Genomic DNA, 16,626 nt, shown 5'->3' on the forward strand with positions numbered 1-16,626 from the left:
GGGGGCTCACCCAGGTTTCTGTGGCAGTGGCAGGGACACACTTGGTTGGCCTCTGTCGTCCTAGGGTCTGTACTGAGAGGAAGCTGGAATTGGGAGCAGAGCCAGGACTTGAACCCAGGCTCTGATACGGGATCCAGGCATCCTAACCAGTAGCTCGGCTGCTAGGCTGGATGCCCGTCCCTTCGATTGTCTTTGCCTGTCCTGTGAGACGTGTCCAAAGCAGGAGACGGGGCTCTGACATAGCTGCTGTCAAAGGATACTTCACAGACACCAGGGTGTGTCATTCCGGCTCTCCGGGCTGTGTGTACCGTGCCGTTTCCAACATTCTTGTCACCTTGCACTGCTAGGACGGGCTGCCCTGCGGAGACCTTGCTGAGTGTGCTTCAGTGTGCAGGCGATTCTGGTAGCCAGTTGTCTGGAATTTTGGTTCTGTCACTTCCTGTGTTCCATTTAGGATCAAAATTTTCAGTTTGAGAGGAGAGAGATCACTAATCTTATATTGGAGCTGAAGTGGCACCCTGGGCTCAGAATGTGCCGGCTCCCAGTACAGGCTTAGAGGAAACAAGTTAATGCCGAAAGGAAGCCATTACAAAGCAGGCAGTGAATGCCCACAGAAGCAGGACGAGGTACCTACGGCACCTGAGATCCCGTTGTTACCTCTCTTGCAGAACGGAGCCGTGGCACTTGCTCCGAGGGTCTGGATGGTTAATTGAATAAATTTCATACCTGTCAGGTGCTCAGTGCAGCGTCTGGCTTGCAGTGTTGGCTGTTACTGTTCAAATATTTAAAGATATATTTGTGCTTTGGAATTTTCAGGGATGTTAATAAAATTAGTGGAATTAGAAATATGTTAAATGTAGTCAAAAATTTGAAAGATATGTTTTCTTTTTTGTAAAAGAAAAATAACTTGAGGAGCTTGGACAATGGCCTGTGTACTGTTGAAGCATCCAGAACACAGCAAAAAGTAAACTTTTAAGTTACAGTATTTTTCTTTGTTATTGTTTTGAATAAGTGATGCATTTACTGCTTCTTCAGTACTGACAACATGGATCCATGTCTGTTCTTGCTATTTTTGAGACATCTTAAAATTCACGTGTAAGAAAATAATTTTTTTCCCTTTGAAACATAGAGGGCAGTGCACACTGACCTGTGCCATGCTTTTTCCACCTCTCAAATGCTCTGGAGGCACTCCCAGCTAATGGCCCCTGTCTTCACCTCCTCCTGTTTCTGTGGGCGTGCGCATTCCGTTTGGCATTAACTTGTGTCGTCTCTGCCTGTATTGGTATTTGGCATATTCTGAGCCCAAGTGATACTTTCAGTTCCAGTATAAGATTCTCCGTCTCTCCCTCCCTTCAAGCTGAAGATCTTTGTTCCTAAAATCGTTACCATAATTATGTATTAGCTTGACTCCCACAGTGTACTTGTGCACATACATCTCCAAATACTAATTCCAGTATTACTGGTTTTTTAAAAGATTTATTTATTTGAAAGACAGAGTTACTGAGAGGTAGAAACAGAGAGAGGTCTTCCAGCTGCTGGTTCACTCCCCAGATGGCTGCAACGGCCAGAGCTGTGCTGATCCGAAGCCAGGAGCCAGGAGCCTCTTCCAGGTCTCTCACACGGGTGCAGGGGCCCAAGGACTTGGGCCATCTTCCACTGCTTTCCCAGGCCATAGCAGAGAGCTGGATCGGAAGAGGAGCAGCCAGGACTAGAACCAGTGCCCATATGGGATGCCGGCGCTTCAGGCCAGGGCGTTAACCCGCTGCACCACAGCACTGCCCCCCCCCCCCCCAGTGTTACTGTTAACAGTAGAATACATCCCAGTAACAATGTACAGTGAAAGCACTGTGGGTTTTGTTTGTGGTTTTTTTTTTTTTATTTATTTATTTTTAAGAGTTTTAGAGAGAGGTGTGTATATATATAGAGAGAGAGAGAGAGAAAGAGAGAGAGAGAGAGGTCTTCCATCTGCTGTTTCACTCCCCAAATGGCTGCAATGGCCAGAGTTGAGCCCACCAAAGCCGGGAGCCAGGAGCTTCTTCCAGGTCTCCCACGTGGATGTAGGGGCCCAAGGACGGGCATCTTCTGCTTTCCCAGGCCGTAGAAAGGGGCTGGATGGGAAGTGGAGCAGCCTGGGCTTGGGCTGGTGCCTAACGGGATGCTGGAAAGCACCGTGTTTGTATAGTTTCTTGAGGGGCAAGCGTTGTGGTGCAGTAGGTTGAGTCAGCACTTGGGATGACTGCATGCCATACGGAGGTGCCAGTTTGAGTCCTGGCTGGCCCACTTGCAGTTCTTATCTCTCCTTCTCTGTCACTCTGCCTTGCAAAAACACAAGATAAATCTTAGTGGGCAGGCATGCGTGTGAATGTGCATTTCTCCTCCACACGAGAGAGCTTGTCGCGCAGCTGCTGATGTTGACAGCAGAGATCCCTCTGTCTGTCCTGGAGGTCCTCCTCCTTCCTCTGAGTTAGTTGCAGCACCCGCCGTGTAGACAGATGTCAGTTCAGGATTTTGTATTCCAGAGTGGGATTGCAGGGTCCTGAGGACTTGGAGGTGTGCTTTGCTTCGATATTGCCAGATTCCCTTGCATCAGGCTGGTGCCGTTCTCGTTGCCACCACAGTGTTTGCTGGTGCTTGTGGGTAGGCCTCAAGGAATGTATGAATATTGTCAAATGTTTAGGGAAGAAATCATATCTCTTTGTTTTTTAAAAAAAGTATTTTCATCTACTTGAAAGGTAGAGAGAGAGAGAGAGAGAGAGAGAGAGAGAGAGAGAGAGAACACTTCCATCCACTGGTTCACTCCCTAAATGCCCCCACAGCGGGGCTGGGCCATGCTGAAGCCAGGAACTCAAAACTCTGTCCCATTTCCCATGTGGGAGGCAGGGCCCCAGGCACTGTCAGGATGCCTTAGCAGGAGGCTGCATTGGAAGCAGAGTAGCTGGAGCTCACACCAGTGTTCCCATATGAGATGTGGGCATCCCGAGCAGGGGCTTAGCCTGCTGCCCTCAGTGCCTGCCCCTCGTTTTTCTTGAAATGAGCAGGTGGGATTATCTTGTGGGTTCATCTTAGGTTCTTTGGTTGGAATGATTGGATTTCATTTTTGCTTCTTATGGGATCATTTACATTTTAAGTTTGGGTTCCAGTACCTTTTTGTGCCACCTTTTATTTTTTCAAATGTGCTAGATGTTAACTTGATTTCTTTGAAAAAGACATTTATTTGAAAGTCGGAGTTAGAGAGAGACAGAGACGGAAAGAGAGGTCTTTCGTTTGCTGGTTCTTTCCCCGAATGGCCACAATGACTAGGGCTGAGCCAGGCCGAAGCCAGGAGCTTCATCCAGGTCTCCGTGGGTGCAGGGGCCCAAACACTGGGCCCATCTTCTACTGCTTTTCCCAGGGTGTTAGCAGGGAGCTGGATCGGAAGTGGAGCAGCCACAGCATGAACCAGTGCCAGCCACTCAACTTGATCTTGAACTTTCTCAGTAGCACTATTACAAAAATCAAGTATGAATTATTTTTAAAACACTTGAATTTTTTTAAAAGATTTATTTATTTGAGAGGCGGAGGCAGATAGAGAGAGAGAGAGAGAGAGAGTTCTTCCATCCGTTCATTCACTCTTCAAATGGCCACAACTGTTGGAGCTGGGCCGATCCGAAGCCAGCAGCTGCTTCTGAGTCTCCCACTTGGGCCTCTTCTACTGCTTTCCAAGGCCATAGTGGAGAGCTGGATCAGAAGTGGAGCAGCTGGGACTCGATTTGGAGCCTATATGGGATGCCAGTACTACAGGTGGTGGCTTTACCTGTTATACCACAGCGCCGGCCCCAAACACTGAATTTTTAAATATGCATTCAGAGTCATCTTTTATTAATTTAAGAACGCAGGTTAGTATAACAGAAAGATTAAGAGTTATAAACCACAGCATTTTTTTTTTTTTTTTTTTAAATCCTAAAATCGTGGCTGGCCTTGTGGTGCAGTGGGTTAAGGAGCTGCCTGTATCACTGGCATCCTAAATGAGCTTCAGTTTGAGTCCAGACCTCTCGATTTCCAGTCCAGCTCCCTGCTAATGCACCTGCGAAACTGGTGGAAGATGGCCCAAGTACTTGCCGCCCTGCCATCCATGCGGGAGTTCTGGGTGCCTGTCTTCATTCTGGGCTAGTCCTATCTGATGAGGCCATCTGGGGAGTGAATCAGCAGATGGAAGATGTTTGTCACTCTGCCTTTCAAATAAATATTTAAACATTTTAAAAATCTAAATCTTAACTGAATTTTTTTTGAAGGTGTATATATTTGAAAGTCAGAGTTACATGAGGCTGGTGCTGTGGTGCAGCGGGTTAAAGCCCTGGCTGAAGCGCCGACATCCCATGTGGGTGCCGGTTCCAGTCCCAGCTGCTCCTCTTCCAATCCAGCTCTCTGCTGTGGCCTGGGAAAGCAGTGGAAGATGGCCCAAGTGCTTGGGCCCCTGCACCCACGTGGGAGACCTGGAGGATGCTCCTGGCTCCTGGCTTCGGATCAATGCAGCTTCAGCTGTTGTGGTCCTCTGGGGAGTGAACCAGCAAATGGAAGACCTCTCTCTCTCTCTCTCTCTCTCTCTCTACCTCTCTCTGTAACTTTGTCTTTCAAATAAATAAAAATAAATCTCTTAAAAAATAAAGTGTTAGAGAGATAGAGAGGTCATCCATCCTCTGGTTCACTCCCCACATGACCACAATGGCCAGGGCTGGGCCAGGCTGAAGCCAGGAGCCAGGAGGTTCATCCACATCTCCCATGTGGGTGACAGGAGCCCAAACACATGGGCCATCTGCTGCTGCTTTTCCCAGGCTATTAGCAGGGAACTGGATTGGAAGTGGAGCAGTGAGGACTTGAACTGATGCCATATGGGATGCCAGTGTCTCAGGTGTTGGCTTAACCCACGTGGCCACAGTGCCAGCCCCTTACCAAATTTGTGCTTAACTAATGTGGCATTGATATTCTTTAGGGAAAGGACCTGGGAAAAGGAGAGGCCCAACAATCAAGATATCTGGAGTTCAGGTTAATGTGAAATCCATTATCCAGCATGAAGAAGAATTTGAAATGCTGCACAAATCTATCCCGGTGGACCCTGAAGAAAAAAAAAAGTGAGTGTATTTGGGTCTGTCGTGGGTAGTCAGCCACGAGAAGACAGCCGGAGTTCAGTCGGTGCGGCTGCCTGTGGTTCTCGTGATCTCTGCTCTAATGTGTCCGCGCCGCCCTCTTCTCTGTCCTCACTCGCACCCCAGGTACTGCTTGACCTGCCGCGTCAAAGCTGCGCACTTCGACGTGGAGTGGGGCGTGGAGGATGACTCTCGACTGCTGCTGGGGATTTATGAGCACGGCTATGGAAACTGGGAGCTGATTAAGACAGACCCAGAGCTCAAGCTCACCGACAAAGTAAGCTGCTGTGGCGCTAGATATTTCTGTGCAAGATTTATTTTGCAGTACTGTTATATTGATCACGTACTTTAAACTGTTTTTAACTAAATTGGAAATCGGCACAATAGCACATTTCCGGGACAGTGTGTTAGCGTCTTTGGTGGACTGCGGCACCGCTTCATGGATGGGAATCAAGGGAAGGGCAGTAGCAGGTGCGACTTCTGGGACGAGAGAGGAGAACTCTGAGTGCGCTGATAGCTATTGTAGGTCAGACCTCATTACAGCAAATACCAGGGGCGTTTTGCTTTTAATTAATAAAAGCATTCTCTGGCCTCCGCTGTTGGCACTTTGTTTAAAATATATTTGAAACGATCATGTTTCAGTCTTTAACACGAAGAAAAGGAGCGTGACCTTGGTGTTTTTTGTAGTGGAACTAAACACTGGCTGTACTTCTCCCACAAAATCGAGCCTCCCACCCTGTCTGTTGAAGTAGCAACGCCATGGTTAGAGCAAGGAAAGCTGACTGGCTCAGACTGCAGTAGGATTCACTCCCTGTGGTGCTCCTGGCACGTCAAACGATGCTCATCCCATCTGGGTTTAGGAGGGTGACAGCACCCAGCCTCAGGCACTGAGACCGAATCCAAGAGGTCCGCCTGCGGTAGCAGGAATGGTCCCATCCTGACAGAGCTCAGTGCTTTCCGGCAATGCTCTAGAAGCATTTTCAATCTAAATCGAAGCTTTAACCTAGCTCCAGGGAGTCCCTGCTCCTGGAAGGAGGAAATCCACGACGGCTGGGATCTCTAGCAGATGGAGCCACAAGCCCCTCCTACCTGAGTTGTTCTACCCTGTTAACAGCACAGGTAGGAGCCAGTGGGAGAGCTGCATTTCTCCACCCCATTTGTGCGATGAGAACAGCTCGAGAGGGACCTGCAGTGTCTGGGAGCCATGACATGAGCTAGGATCGGAGGCTGTATCGTGTTTCGGGTGGCTGGGGTGGGAAGGACCGTGCTGAGTGCGTTGTCTCTTTGTCCTGATCCACTAACTGGGCTGTGGGTGGTGGCGTGTGCTTCTCTCCTTTCCTGTTGAAGATTCTGCCCGTGGAGACAGATAAAAAGCCCCAGGGCAAGCAGCTGCAGACCCGAGCGGACTACTTGCTGAAGCTGCTCCGGAAGGGTCTGGAGAAGAAGGGGGCCGTGACAGGAGGGGAGGAGGTGAGTGTGCTGCCCGCTGTGTGCTCCTCGGGCCGCGGGTGGGGAGTCGGGAGAGGCACAGCCTGGGCCCGGGCAGGATGCTGCGCTCTCAGGGTTCCGTGTGTCCCGTGAGCTTCCAGGAAGAGGGTTTGGTTGGTGGTGATAGAAATGATCAGTGTTACTTGACCTGGACACAGTTCTGGTAGCACACTGAGGACCGGCGGTGCCTGTGGTTCCCTCGGACTCTGGGCTGCTTGCAGGGACAGAGTGTTCAGTTGGAATCCATAGTGGATTCATTCAGAAACTGCACTTGAGTTGTTATCTTACTCAGTGGTAAGTACCAGCTGAGTTGCTGGTGCACCCTTCTGAGCTGTATTTGCTGTTTTCCCACTTGATCGGTTCAGTTCAGGCCTAGAGAGGTGGAGAATCACAGTTGGGAGGCACCAAGTTAGGCCCTATGCTAAGCAGTCTTGGTGTGTGTGTGTTTCCTAAGTGCTTTTACAGCCAGAGCATTTGAATTTATTTCTCTGTATTACAAACAAGTAAATTTTAGGGGAAACAGATCTCCCTGATCCCACCTTGCCTTTTGCTGTGTGGCGTTGTGGTCCAGGTGCAGCGTGGTTCTCCAGGCAGCCTGGTGAGCAGGCAGCGTACACGTTAGGCTCTGGAGACATGGAGTAGGCTGTGTTTATGTTTGTCAGAGTGGTGGATCATGGGGGTGAGTGAATAGACAATATTTATTGCTTGTTTCTAACTTTTTTAATGTTTCTGATGTTCAGTGTGTTTGTATTTTTGAACACAAAGATTTTTTTCCCTTCATAGAAATTATATATTTAGGATGAATTCCAAAATCTTGAGTCAGTAGGTTCAGGGAGCATTGCGTCTAGTGGTGCTGGGGATGCAGAGGCTCACGCTGCCGATCTCCGAGTGTTCTCGTGTGCACTCCGTGCTGCTGCCTCAGAGGTGCTGGTGCTCTTGTCACGCCCTTGAGGCACAAGCTGTAGCTGCGTTGTCGTTTCTCTCCCTTTCCAGGCCAAATTAAAGAAGCGCAAGCCTCGAATGAAAAAGGAAAACAAGGCGCCGCGGCCAAAGGACGAGCCCGGGGCAGAGTTTTCGTCCCCCAGGCACTCGGACAACCCTTCGGAAGAGGGAGAAGTGAAGGTGTGAGGCTGGCTTTCAGCTGGGGCCGGGGTCTCTCTGGCTGTGTTGATTGTGCAGCGGGTGTGTGGTCACGTGGAATGTGTTGGCTTGCACGTAGTAGCCACAGTGAACACAGAGTGTGTCGGACTTTGCTTACTCTGTCAGAGAGGCCTCCAGTTGTTCATTTACGTCAGCCCTGCAGATCCGTACACAATGTTACTAAGCAAGGGAACCAGGGAGCATGCGTGGTAGACACTGAGTCTAGCTTGTTGTGGTGCAGTGGGGATGGTGAGGACTGTGGTTGAGCAGGGAGCGAGGGCTCGTGACTGACGTAAAGGGGACAATCACGTAACTGTTGGACCAAGAGCAGCTCTGTGGGTCGGGTTTGGCCCAGGGCCTCTAGTCTAAGTGGAATGAACATAAGTTGGTGTAGTTCCGTGTGTTGTTACAGTTAAAGGCAGCTTTATGGAATCCTGTTTCATTAACTCTTACCGTGTAATAGTGCTTTGAGATGAGCTCAGAGAGGGTCCGCAGGGGTGCGGGAACTTCGGCGGGCTTGAGTCCCACACACACGAATCCAGCTACCAGCAGGCGTGTCTGTTACTCATCTCCCTGGGTCTCAGCTTCCCACCTGTGAAACAGGAGTGAATGCCTGTGTTGAGGGGTTGCTGTGAAAATTAGATGAGCGGGAGCAGAAGAGAGTGCCTGTCTGTCCAGGCTTACCTGGTGAACACCGGAGAGTTGAGAGTTAAGGCCGTGTGCTTGAAAATCAGCTTGTGGACAAGCCTGGGGCAGCGCTCTGCACAAGTTGATAGCAGGTTTGTGGCAAACATTCATAGCGCTCTTCATTCCCTAGGATGATGGCTTAGAAAAAAGTCCAATGAAGAAAAAACAGAAGAAGAAAGAGAACAAGGAGAACAAGGAGAAACAAGTGAGTTCCAGGAAAGACAAAGAAGGGGACAAGGAAAGGAAGAAGTCCAAAGAGAAGAAAGAGAAGGTATTGACGCGTCCTCCTTACAGCCTGCGAGGTCCCTGTGCGATTTAGAAGTGGCATGGGGTGCAGGCCCTGGAATAATTGTCTCTTCCTGTGGGTGCAGCCAAGAAGAAGGGATAGGCTGTAGAAGGGAGGCATGTCCCATGCTCGTCCTCGGAGAAAGGAGAGGACTTGCAGATGTGGTTGATCTTCCATAGAGGGGCCTCACCTAGCTGCTACTGCCTATTTCCAGGGCTTGTGTCCACGAGCTAGACCAGGTGAGAGGAATCTGCATTTATGGGTAACTGCTTGAAAGATGTGCTGAGATTCACGTTAGAAGAGCACAATTCGCAAGTGAATTTGCATATTTGAAGAGTGGAAGATTCCAGATGAATGTTATAGCAAGAGTTATTGAGGTATAAAGGAAATAGATGAAACTTGTGGAACTTAAAATATGCAAGAGTTATTGAGGTAGAGATAAATGAAAAGCGTTGCTGTTAACTTCATCTTCACGCTTGGGGTTTGTGAAGTTCAGTACAGACCCCAGGAGTAGTATAGTGGTGGTGCATGCTTGCGGATTTGTGGCAGAGAAACTTCTGGTTTTTTTCCAAAGAGTTATTTATTTACTTGAAAGTCAGAGTTACAAAGAAAGGCAGAGAGAGAGAGAGAGAGAGAGAGAGAGAGAGAGAGATTGATTGATTGATTGAGAGATCTTCCATCTGCTGGTTCACTCTCCAATTGGCTGCAATGACTGGAGCTGCACCAATCTGAAGCCAGGAGCCAGGAGCTTCCTCCGGGCCTTCCCATGTGGGTGCAGGGGCCCAAGGACTTGGGCCATCTTTGGCCGTCTTCTACTGCTTTTCCAGGCCAAAGCAGAGAGCTGGGATGGAAGTGGAGCAGCTGGGTCTGGAACTGGTGCCCACGTGGGATGCTGGCCCTGTAGCAGGCAGCTTTTCCTGCTGCGCCACAGCGCCGCCCCAGGAAAGAAACTTACGCAGTTAGTCCATAGTCACTGCTAAGACGTCCAGATAGCAATTCTGCTGCTCAGTGACACCCCAGATTCCTTGATGTATCTGTCTGTCATTTTCTCTTACGCATATGCATGCAAAATGAAGACCAGGTCACACTGTTTGGGGAGCTTTTGTCTTCCTACTTAGCAGTGTGCAAACAGCTCTCTGAGTGAGTCAACAGGGAAGCTTCCGTGTGGCTGTGGTAACATTCTGGAAGCAGTTTAAAGCTTCTACATTAAAATCGCTTTCCAGTTTCTTTTTTTTTTTTGTTTTTTTGTTTTTTTGTTTTTGACAGGCAGAGTGGACAGTGAGAGAGAGAGAGACAGAGAGAAAGGTCTTCCTTTTTGCCGTTGGTTCACCCTCCAATGGCTGCCGCGGCTGGCGCGCTGCGGCTGGCGCACCGCGCTGATCCGATGGCAGGAGCCAGGAGCCAGGTGCTTTTCCTGGTCTCCCATGGGGTGCAGGGCCCAAGCACCTGGGCCATCCTCCACTGCACTCCCTGGCCACAGCAGAGGGCTGGCCTGGAAGAGGGGCAACCGGGACAGAATCCGGCGCCCCGACCGGGACTAGAACCCGGTGTGCCGGCGCCGCTAGGCGGAGGATTAGCCTAGTGAGCCGCGGCGCCGGCCTCCAGTTTCTGATGTCATAAGCTATACTGTGACAAATGCTTTGGCATTTGTACTCCTACAGAAATTCTTTTTTTAAAATGAAACTTTTTAAAAAAGCACAAAGAGCAGTTTAGCCAACTAAACTACTGTCCAGATACTGCGGCTGCTGAGAGCCATCCGTGTTTACTGCAGCCGACTTTCGGTTTCTGCCCGGTGGGTTTTGGGTTTTACAGACACTCACCGATGCTGCCGAAGCTTACTCTTCCTCCTTTCTCCCCACCGTAGTCCACTGCTCTGACCGTGTTTTTACTCTTAGACTAAAGTATGCTGTTAGCTTAGTTGGTACTAATTTCCAGATGAAAGAGTAAACTGAAATAAGAGTCTTGATATATTCTTGATAAATACTTGATCCTCTGCCAGTCGGTAATCCTCCCGTCTGCGCACGTTATAGATGAAGGAATAGAAGCCTACACTAGCACTGGTAAAATCAGCGTTGTGACAGTGGGGACAATGTGCAGTTAGCCTGTTACTCACGCGAGTTTGTCTCAGAGGACTTGGCCCGCTAGAGTAGTGCAGCGTGGGTGCGGAGTCCAGGCTGCAAGGCCGAGGGCACACATGGCGATGTTTCCTTGTACTCTTTTTGTTTTCCTCTTAAAGCCCAAAGGTGGTGATGCCAAATCTTCGAGTAAATCCAAGCGATCTCAGGGTCCTGTCCATATTACAGCAGGAAGCGAGCCCGTCCCCATTGGAGAGGAAGAGGAAGACGATCTGGACCAGGAGACATTCAGCATAGTACGTCTGGGGCTGGGGCGCCGGTCTGCAGCTGCGATGCTCGCTGGGCCCCCCTTGCTGCCGGTGCAGCCGCAGCACCCTTGGGAGAATTTGGAAGCACATCTCTGTAGCTGAAGGCCGCGTGCTCAGATGCAGGATGGCACGGAGGCGGTTTGCTAACTTGCTCTGCAGTGAGCAGAAGCCTAGGGGCCGGATTTCCTGTCTTGTGCTCCTGGGTGGAAAGGCGGCAGAGGCCCCAAGAGGCATTTAGGAGGCAGACACGTCCCTGAGCTGGCGCTTACTGGCCGTGTCATCTGCAGAGTTCCCATGTTAAATAAATACCTTTGTGTGGTTGGAGATTTTACGTGCGGGGGGGAGGGAGGCGTGTGAGATGACTCCAGAGATCGCGCTGGTGCCATGGAGGAGAGATGGCGTCCTGCAGAGGGACTGTGAGAGGGGGTTGACCTGGTCAGGAGCTGTCAGGGAGGCGTGTTGAGGGAAGTGATGTTTTGAATTGGGCTGCGAAGAAAGTGAAAGATGACGGAAGAGACGGAAGGGAAGAGCACGCCCAAAGGCCTGTGGGAGCTGGAGCGGCCCCACCGTGGGCGGAGGCCGGGTCCTGGAGGTTGTTTGCTTCCATGCCTGTGCTGAGAGCCGGGGCACTGCCTAGGGGATGCCGCTCTGTTCCTCACGTGGGGCGGGACGGCGTAGGGACCAGGTGTCTGCAGGGATTGGTGCAGGCCAGAGTCCTCAGGCCCCTTGAACCCTGGCTGGAGCTGTGGGCACAGAGGTTATCATGTGGCCCTCCCTCCCTCTGTGGCTTCGTATTGTCCCCAAACTTCACAGTTCACTCCGATAATTCCTTCAGACTTAAAGGAAAAGTGATCTTCCAGATCTGAACATGCCCCCATCCTGTGGCCGCGAGGGCAGAGTGTTGGCTCCATCCTGTAAGTGCTCCTTTCTTTTGCTCTTTTTTTAAAAGATTGATTGATTTGAAAGAGCAACAGAGAGAGGAAGAACAGAAAAAGAGACAAAGAGATTACTATCAAACGACTGCAACCTCCAGGTCCGGGCCAGGCTGGAGCCAGCAGCCAGCGGTTCCCTCCGAGTCTCCCTTGTGGGTGCAGGTGCCTAAGGACATGGGCTGTCTTCCTCTGCTTTCCTGGGCGCATTAGCAGGGAGCTGGATAGGAAGTGGAGCAGCTGAGACTTGAATTGGCGCTCCAGTATGGGATGCTGGCCTTGGCTTAGCCTGCTGTGCCATAATGTGGCCCCTCCCCTTTGTGTTCCGTAAAACCTAGACACAGAAGTATAAGTGCTTTTCTCTTTTTCACTATCCCAGTTTTCTTAATTCTATTTTCTTCCTGTGAGCTCTCTGAGGGCAAATATTTTGTTTTATATATAAAGACCATTTAGATGCTAGAAGTATGTCAATAAATGAGTAAATGAAGTAAGTGCATGAATTTATGACATAGCTGGCTGCCTCACCTGTTTCCTGGTTTTTCCTTTGTTCATTTTTTAAAAGATTTATCTATTTGAAAGTCAGAGTTACACAAAGAGAAGGAGAGGCAGAGAGAGAAAGAGAGAGAAAGAGAGGGAGGGAGAGAGAGAGAGGGCTTCCATCCGCTGGTCACTCCCCAGATGGCCGCAACTGCCAGAGCTGCGCCAGTCCAAAGCCAGGAGCCAGGAGCTTTTTCTGGGTCTCCCACGTGGCTACAGGGGCCCAAGCTCTTGGGCCATCTTCTGCTGCTTTCCTAGGCCACAGCAGAGAGCTGGATCGGAAGTGAAGCAGCCGGGACTCAAACTGGCACATGGGATGCCAGCGTTGCAGGCGGTGGCTTTACTTACTATGCCACAGCGCCCCTCAGTGTTAAAATAATAGCTAATGCTACTTTTCTTTATAGATTTGTTTCATTTTGACTTTATTTTTGTTTTTAGATTGTGCTTATTTAGAGGCGGAGCGGGAGACAGTGAGCTCCTGTCTGCTGGTCCACTCCCCAGATGCCCACGAGGGTCTCAGTCCGTGCTCCCACGTCTTTGGCAGAGGCACTGTTCCTTGATTCATGACCTCCCCTGCCCGGGCTCTGCATTGACAGGAGGCTGGAACCAGAATCAGAGTTGGGTCTCAGACCCAAGTGCCGACCCCTCCCTTGTTTTTCTGTTGTAAAATCTTTAAATGTACTGAAAACATTCAGGAATATATGAGTGGTCCTCAAAAAATTCTCCAAAAATGCGTATTATGAAAAATCATGCATGAATTTCAAAGTTTTTTGCACCAAAATAAACTTTTAGTCCCATCTTCCACAGACTTTTCAAAGTACTCTTGTAACAGGCATTGGTGCCATGAAGCGGTCAGATCTGAGTTTTGAAGCCGGCAGGAGCAGTGTCCCGTTCCCGAGGCCCCGGCGTCCCTCCCTCCCTTCAGCAGCCTTGATGCTGGGCCTGTGTGTGGTGTGAGTTCTGCTCCGCAGCCAGGCGCTGTGCGTGCTTCCACAGTGACCCTGGGCGGGCCTTGCTCCACGTTCCGTATGAAACAAGGGAGGGAGTAAGGGGCACGGCCTCTGTCACCCAACAGAGTTCTGACCCAGTTTGGCCTGAGAGCTCGGGTCCTTACCTGCTGTGCAGCACAGCCCCCGGCACGGCTGTCCATGCCGTGAAGCCGTGCGAGTGGCCGCTGTGAGGTTGTCCTCCCTCAGCATTAGTGTCTGACTTCGTCGTGTGGGTATTGTGGCTGTGATTTCAGTGCTTCCTGTCCTTCTGTTTTGGACTTCCTGGCTCATTTCATATTGATGGGCTTTGGGGTTTTCCAGCTCTGCTGCAGACAGGCTGTGGCGAAGTCACTGCGGATGTGTCCTGTGTGTGTGTGTGCAACTCCTTCAGGGGGTGTGGCCGGGTGCGTGCCTGCTGCCTGGGAGGCGAGGTAAGCCAGCCGCTCTCTGGAGCGCAGCCCAGCTGGTCGTCTCTTGCCCACATTCTGCCAGTCTGAGGGCTCTGCGGTGCAGCTGGAATGCTCTTTTCCTGTTTATCGGGCATGCGTGTTCCAGTGCCTCACGTGTGCACATCCTTTACCTATTTGGCCCTTTTGTCTTTTCTTAAATTTTTCTGTTGAGATCTTTAATACACTCTCGGCACTGATTTGTTTGTTTGTTTGTTTGTTATAGTCCTCTCAGACATTTTCCAGACTCTGTGTCTCTGAAGTGTGGCACTGAGACGTGCACAGATCCTCCGCACACAGCAACAGGCAGAGGCCACACGTGCCCTGGGTTCTCAGGGTTGTCTCTGGAATTCTTGTTTTGGGCTGTTAGACTGTGGGGTTGGTTCCTAGTTCTGTCTTTCATTTTCCTTCTCTGCGTTTTGCTCTGCCTCCTAGGAAGCTCCCTTAGCTTAATCTGGCCGCCCTCGCCCCCCGTTGAGTTCCTGCTGCTCTCGCTCTGCTTTATCTCCAAGACTCTTCTCTTGCTGTGGCTCTCCGCGTGTTTGCGTGCTGGTAGAAGACACTGGGTTGTCAGTGTGTTCAGGAGCAGGCCACTGGACGCTGGGCGGGAAGCCCCAAGCACGCGGATGTGGCCTGATGGGAAACTTGCCGTCTTGGTTCTTCCTCGGAGGTGGCCACATTCTGTCAAGAATCCCCCAGCCTTCACTGTGGATTCCGAGGCAGAGGAGCGAGCGATGACTCATCACGTAGCCCAGTTGACCCTGGCCTGTGTCCAGCTAGCAGGCCTTTCTTTGATTTTCTCCAGCGAATAAGCGTCTGCGTCTGATGTATCTGTTGACCTTGGCTCTCTGCACCTGCAGAGACACCTGGCTCTGGGGTGTCTTGTGGTGTGCGTCACGCTGGTTCTCAGCTGTCTGCACTGCTGGGTCGGGTTTCCTCCGTTACCTCGTGGCCCATGCTGCCAGTCTCTTGTTCCTCATGTTTTCTCTTTGAGGGCTCACCTTCCTAAACAGCCCCTTCGCTGTGGTCTTGGTGGGGTTGGAGAAGGAGAGGAAAAGATTTTCATCTGGAAGCCTTTCCTTCAAGCCTGAAGGGTTGGTAGGCGTTCCACATTGTGTTTCTGGGTGATTTGTGCTGGGCTGTCTCAGGCTAGGCCGAGGCAGGCCCTCTGAGGTGCTGCCCTGTGCAGACGAGGAGACTTCAGTCAGAGAGGCTCAGCAGGGTGTGCCGGGGCCGTGGACCCGCCTTGTGGCGCTGCAGCCGCTCGGGCCGGCCCACCGTGGGCGATTTTGTGGTGAGAGGGGCCCTGTCGGCTGTGCCGTGGGCAGCTGGTGCACAGTAATGAGGGCAGGAAGCTCCTGCGGATGCCTGCATGCGTCTTCTCTGTTGGCTTTTCCAGTGTAAGGAGAGGATGAGGCCCGTGAAGAAGGCGTTGAAACAGCTGGACAAACCCGACAAGGGCCTGAGCGTGCAGGAGCAGCTGGAGCACACCCGGAACTGCCTGCTGAAGATCGGGGACCGCATCACCGAGTGCCTGCGTGCCTACTCGGACCAGGAGCACGTCAAGCTCTGGAGGAGGTAGCGCCTGGTCGCCGCCGGTCTGGGTCCACAGGGCAGGGCCGGGCTCCGCTGCGCTTCGTGAGCACCTGGGGATTTTTCTTTTCAAAGATTTTATTTATTTGAGAGGTGGAGTTACAGACAGTGAGAGAAAGAGAGAGAGAAAGGTCTTTCTTTCGTTGGTTCACTCCCCAGATGGCCGCCACGGCCGGAGCTGCACTAATCTGAAGCCAGGAGCCAGGAGCTTCTTCCAGGTCTCCCATATGGGTGCAGGAGCCCAAGCACTTGGGCCATCTTCTACAGCTTTCCCAGGTTCATTAGCAGGGAGCTGGATCAGAAGTGGAGCAGCCGGGACTCGAACCGGCACCCTTATGGGATGCTGGCAGTGCAGGCAGCGGCCTCACCCACTAAGCCACAGTCCTAGCCTTTTGAGAGTTGCAGAGTAGTACTGAGATACTGTTTGGGTATGAGACGTACGATCCTGTATGAGCTGACCAAACCTGACGGGGATTGAGGTGCAGGAGCAGCTGGAGCTCGCCCGGAACTGCCAGCTGAAGATGAGGTGGTGGAGCCAGATGGCGCAGCAGGAGCGCCAAGAAGGCAGTGCCCACAGGGCGGGGCTGGGGGCTGGGGCAGAGGCCTTCTTCTCGCAGGCAGGGGCACTGAGTGGGATTCCTGAGGTGGGCAGTGGTCTTGGGCTTCGGCAGAGGCTGGACATATTTAGGACCATGAGGTAGTCGGGGTTTAAGAGCAGTCTGTTACGAAGACTGGTGCCCTTTATGGGATGCCTCAGAAAGGCAGGGAGGTGGCTCGCGCCCTCCCGATGCAGTCAGGGTGTCCTGTGGGGGCACTGCGTGGTGGCACTGCCTGTGTCGCCTGCTTCTGAGCTCCCCTGTTGCACAGTGGTGCCGTGCTGGGGGAGGTGTAATGGAATCACAGGGAGGGAGACCTGGGTGTTTTCAGGAAGAAATGACCGTAGTGGTGATGTGTAGGAGGAAAGGTGGGCCACTGCGTGCGAGCCCAGGCTGTGGGTCGGCGTCCAGAGAACCCTGGAGGACGGG

General features: G+C 51.5%; 1 protein-coding gene across 13 annotated transcripts in view; it reads left to right on the top strand.

The window, feature by feature from the left end:
- CHD2 (chromodomain helicase DNA binding protein 2) overlaps positions 1-16,626 on the top strand; it is a 114,159-nt gene that overhangs the window by 81,222 nt on the left and 16,311 nt on the right. For 10 of the 13 annotated variants that reach the window (XM_051835173.3, XM_089311094.1, XM_070053481.2 and 7 more), the window contains 7 exons: positions 4,970-5,108; positions 5,250-5,400; positions 6,471-6,593; positions 7,605-7,733; positions 8,569-8,709; positions 10,961-11,095; positions 15,408-15,586. In XM_051835173.3, coding sequence (XP_051691133.1) covers positions 4,970-5,108; positions 5,250-5,400; positions 6,471-6,593; positions 7,605-7,733; positions 8,569-8,709; positions 10,961-11,095; positions 15,408-15,586 — 997 coding nt within the window. Of the gene's footprint in view, positions 1-4,969; positions 5,109-5,249; positions 5,401-6,130; positions 6,243-6,470; positions 6,594-7,604; positions 7,734-8,568; positions 8,710-10,960; positions 11,096-15,407; positions 15,587-16,626 lie in introns of those variants that run through there. The other 3 variants (XR_016218655.1, XR_016218656.1, XR_011380526.2) reach the window with 1 other exon arrangement.

Source organism: Oryctolagus cuniculus, chromosome 12, assembly GCF_051225735.1.
Source record: "Oryctolagus cuniculus isolate XC-2025 breed Fujian yellow rabbit chromosome 12, ASM5122573v1, whole genome shotgun sequence".
Classification (NCBI taxonomy): Eukaryota; Metazoa; Chordata; class Mammalia; order Lagomorpha; family Leporidae; genus Oryctolagus; species Oryctolagus cuniculus.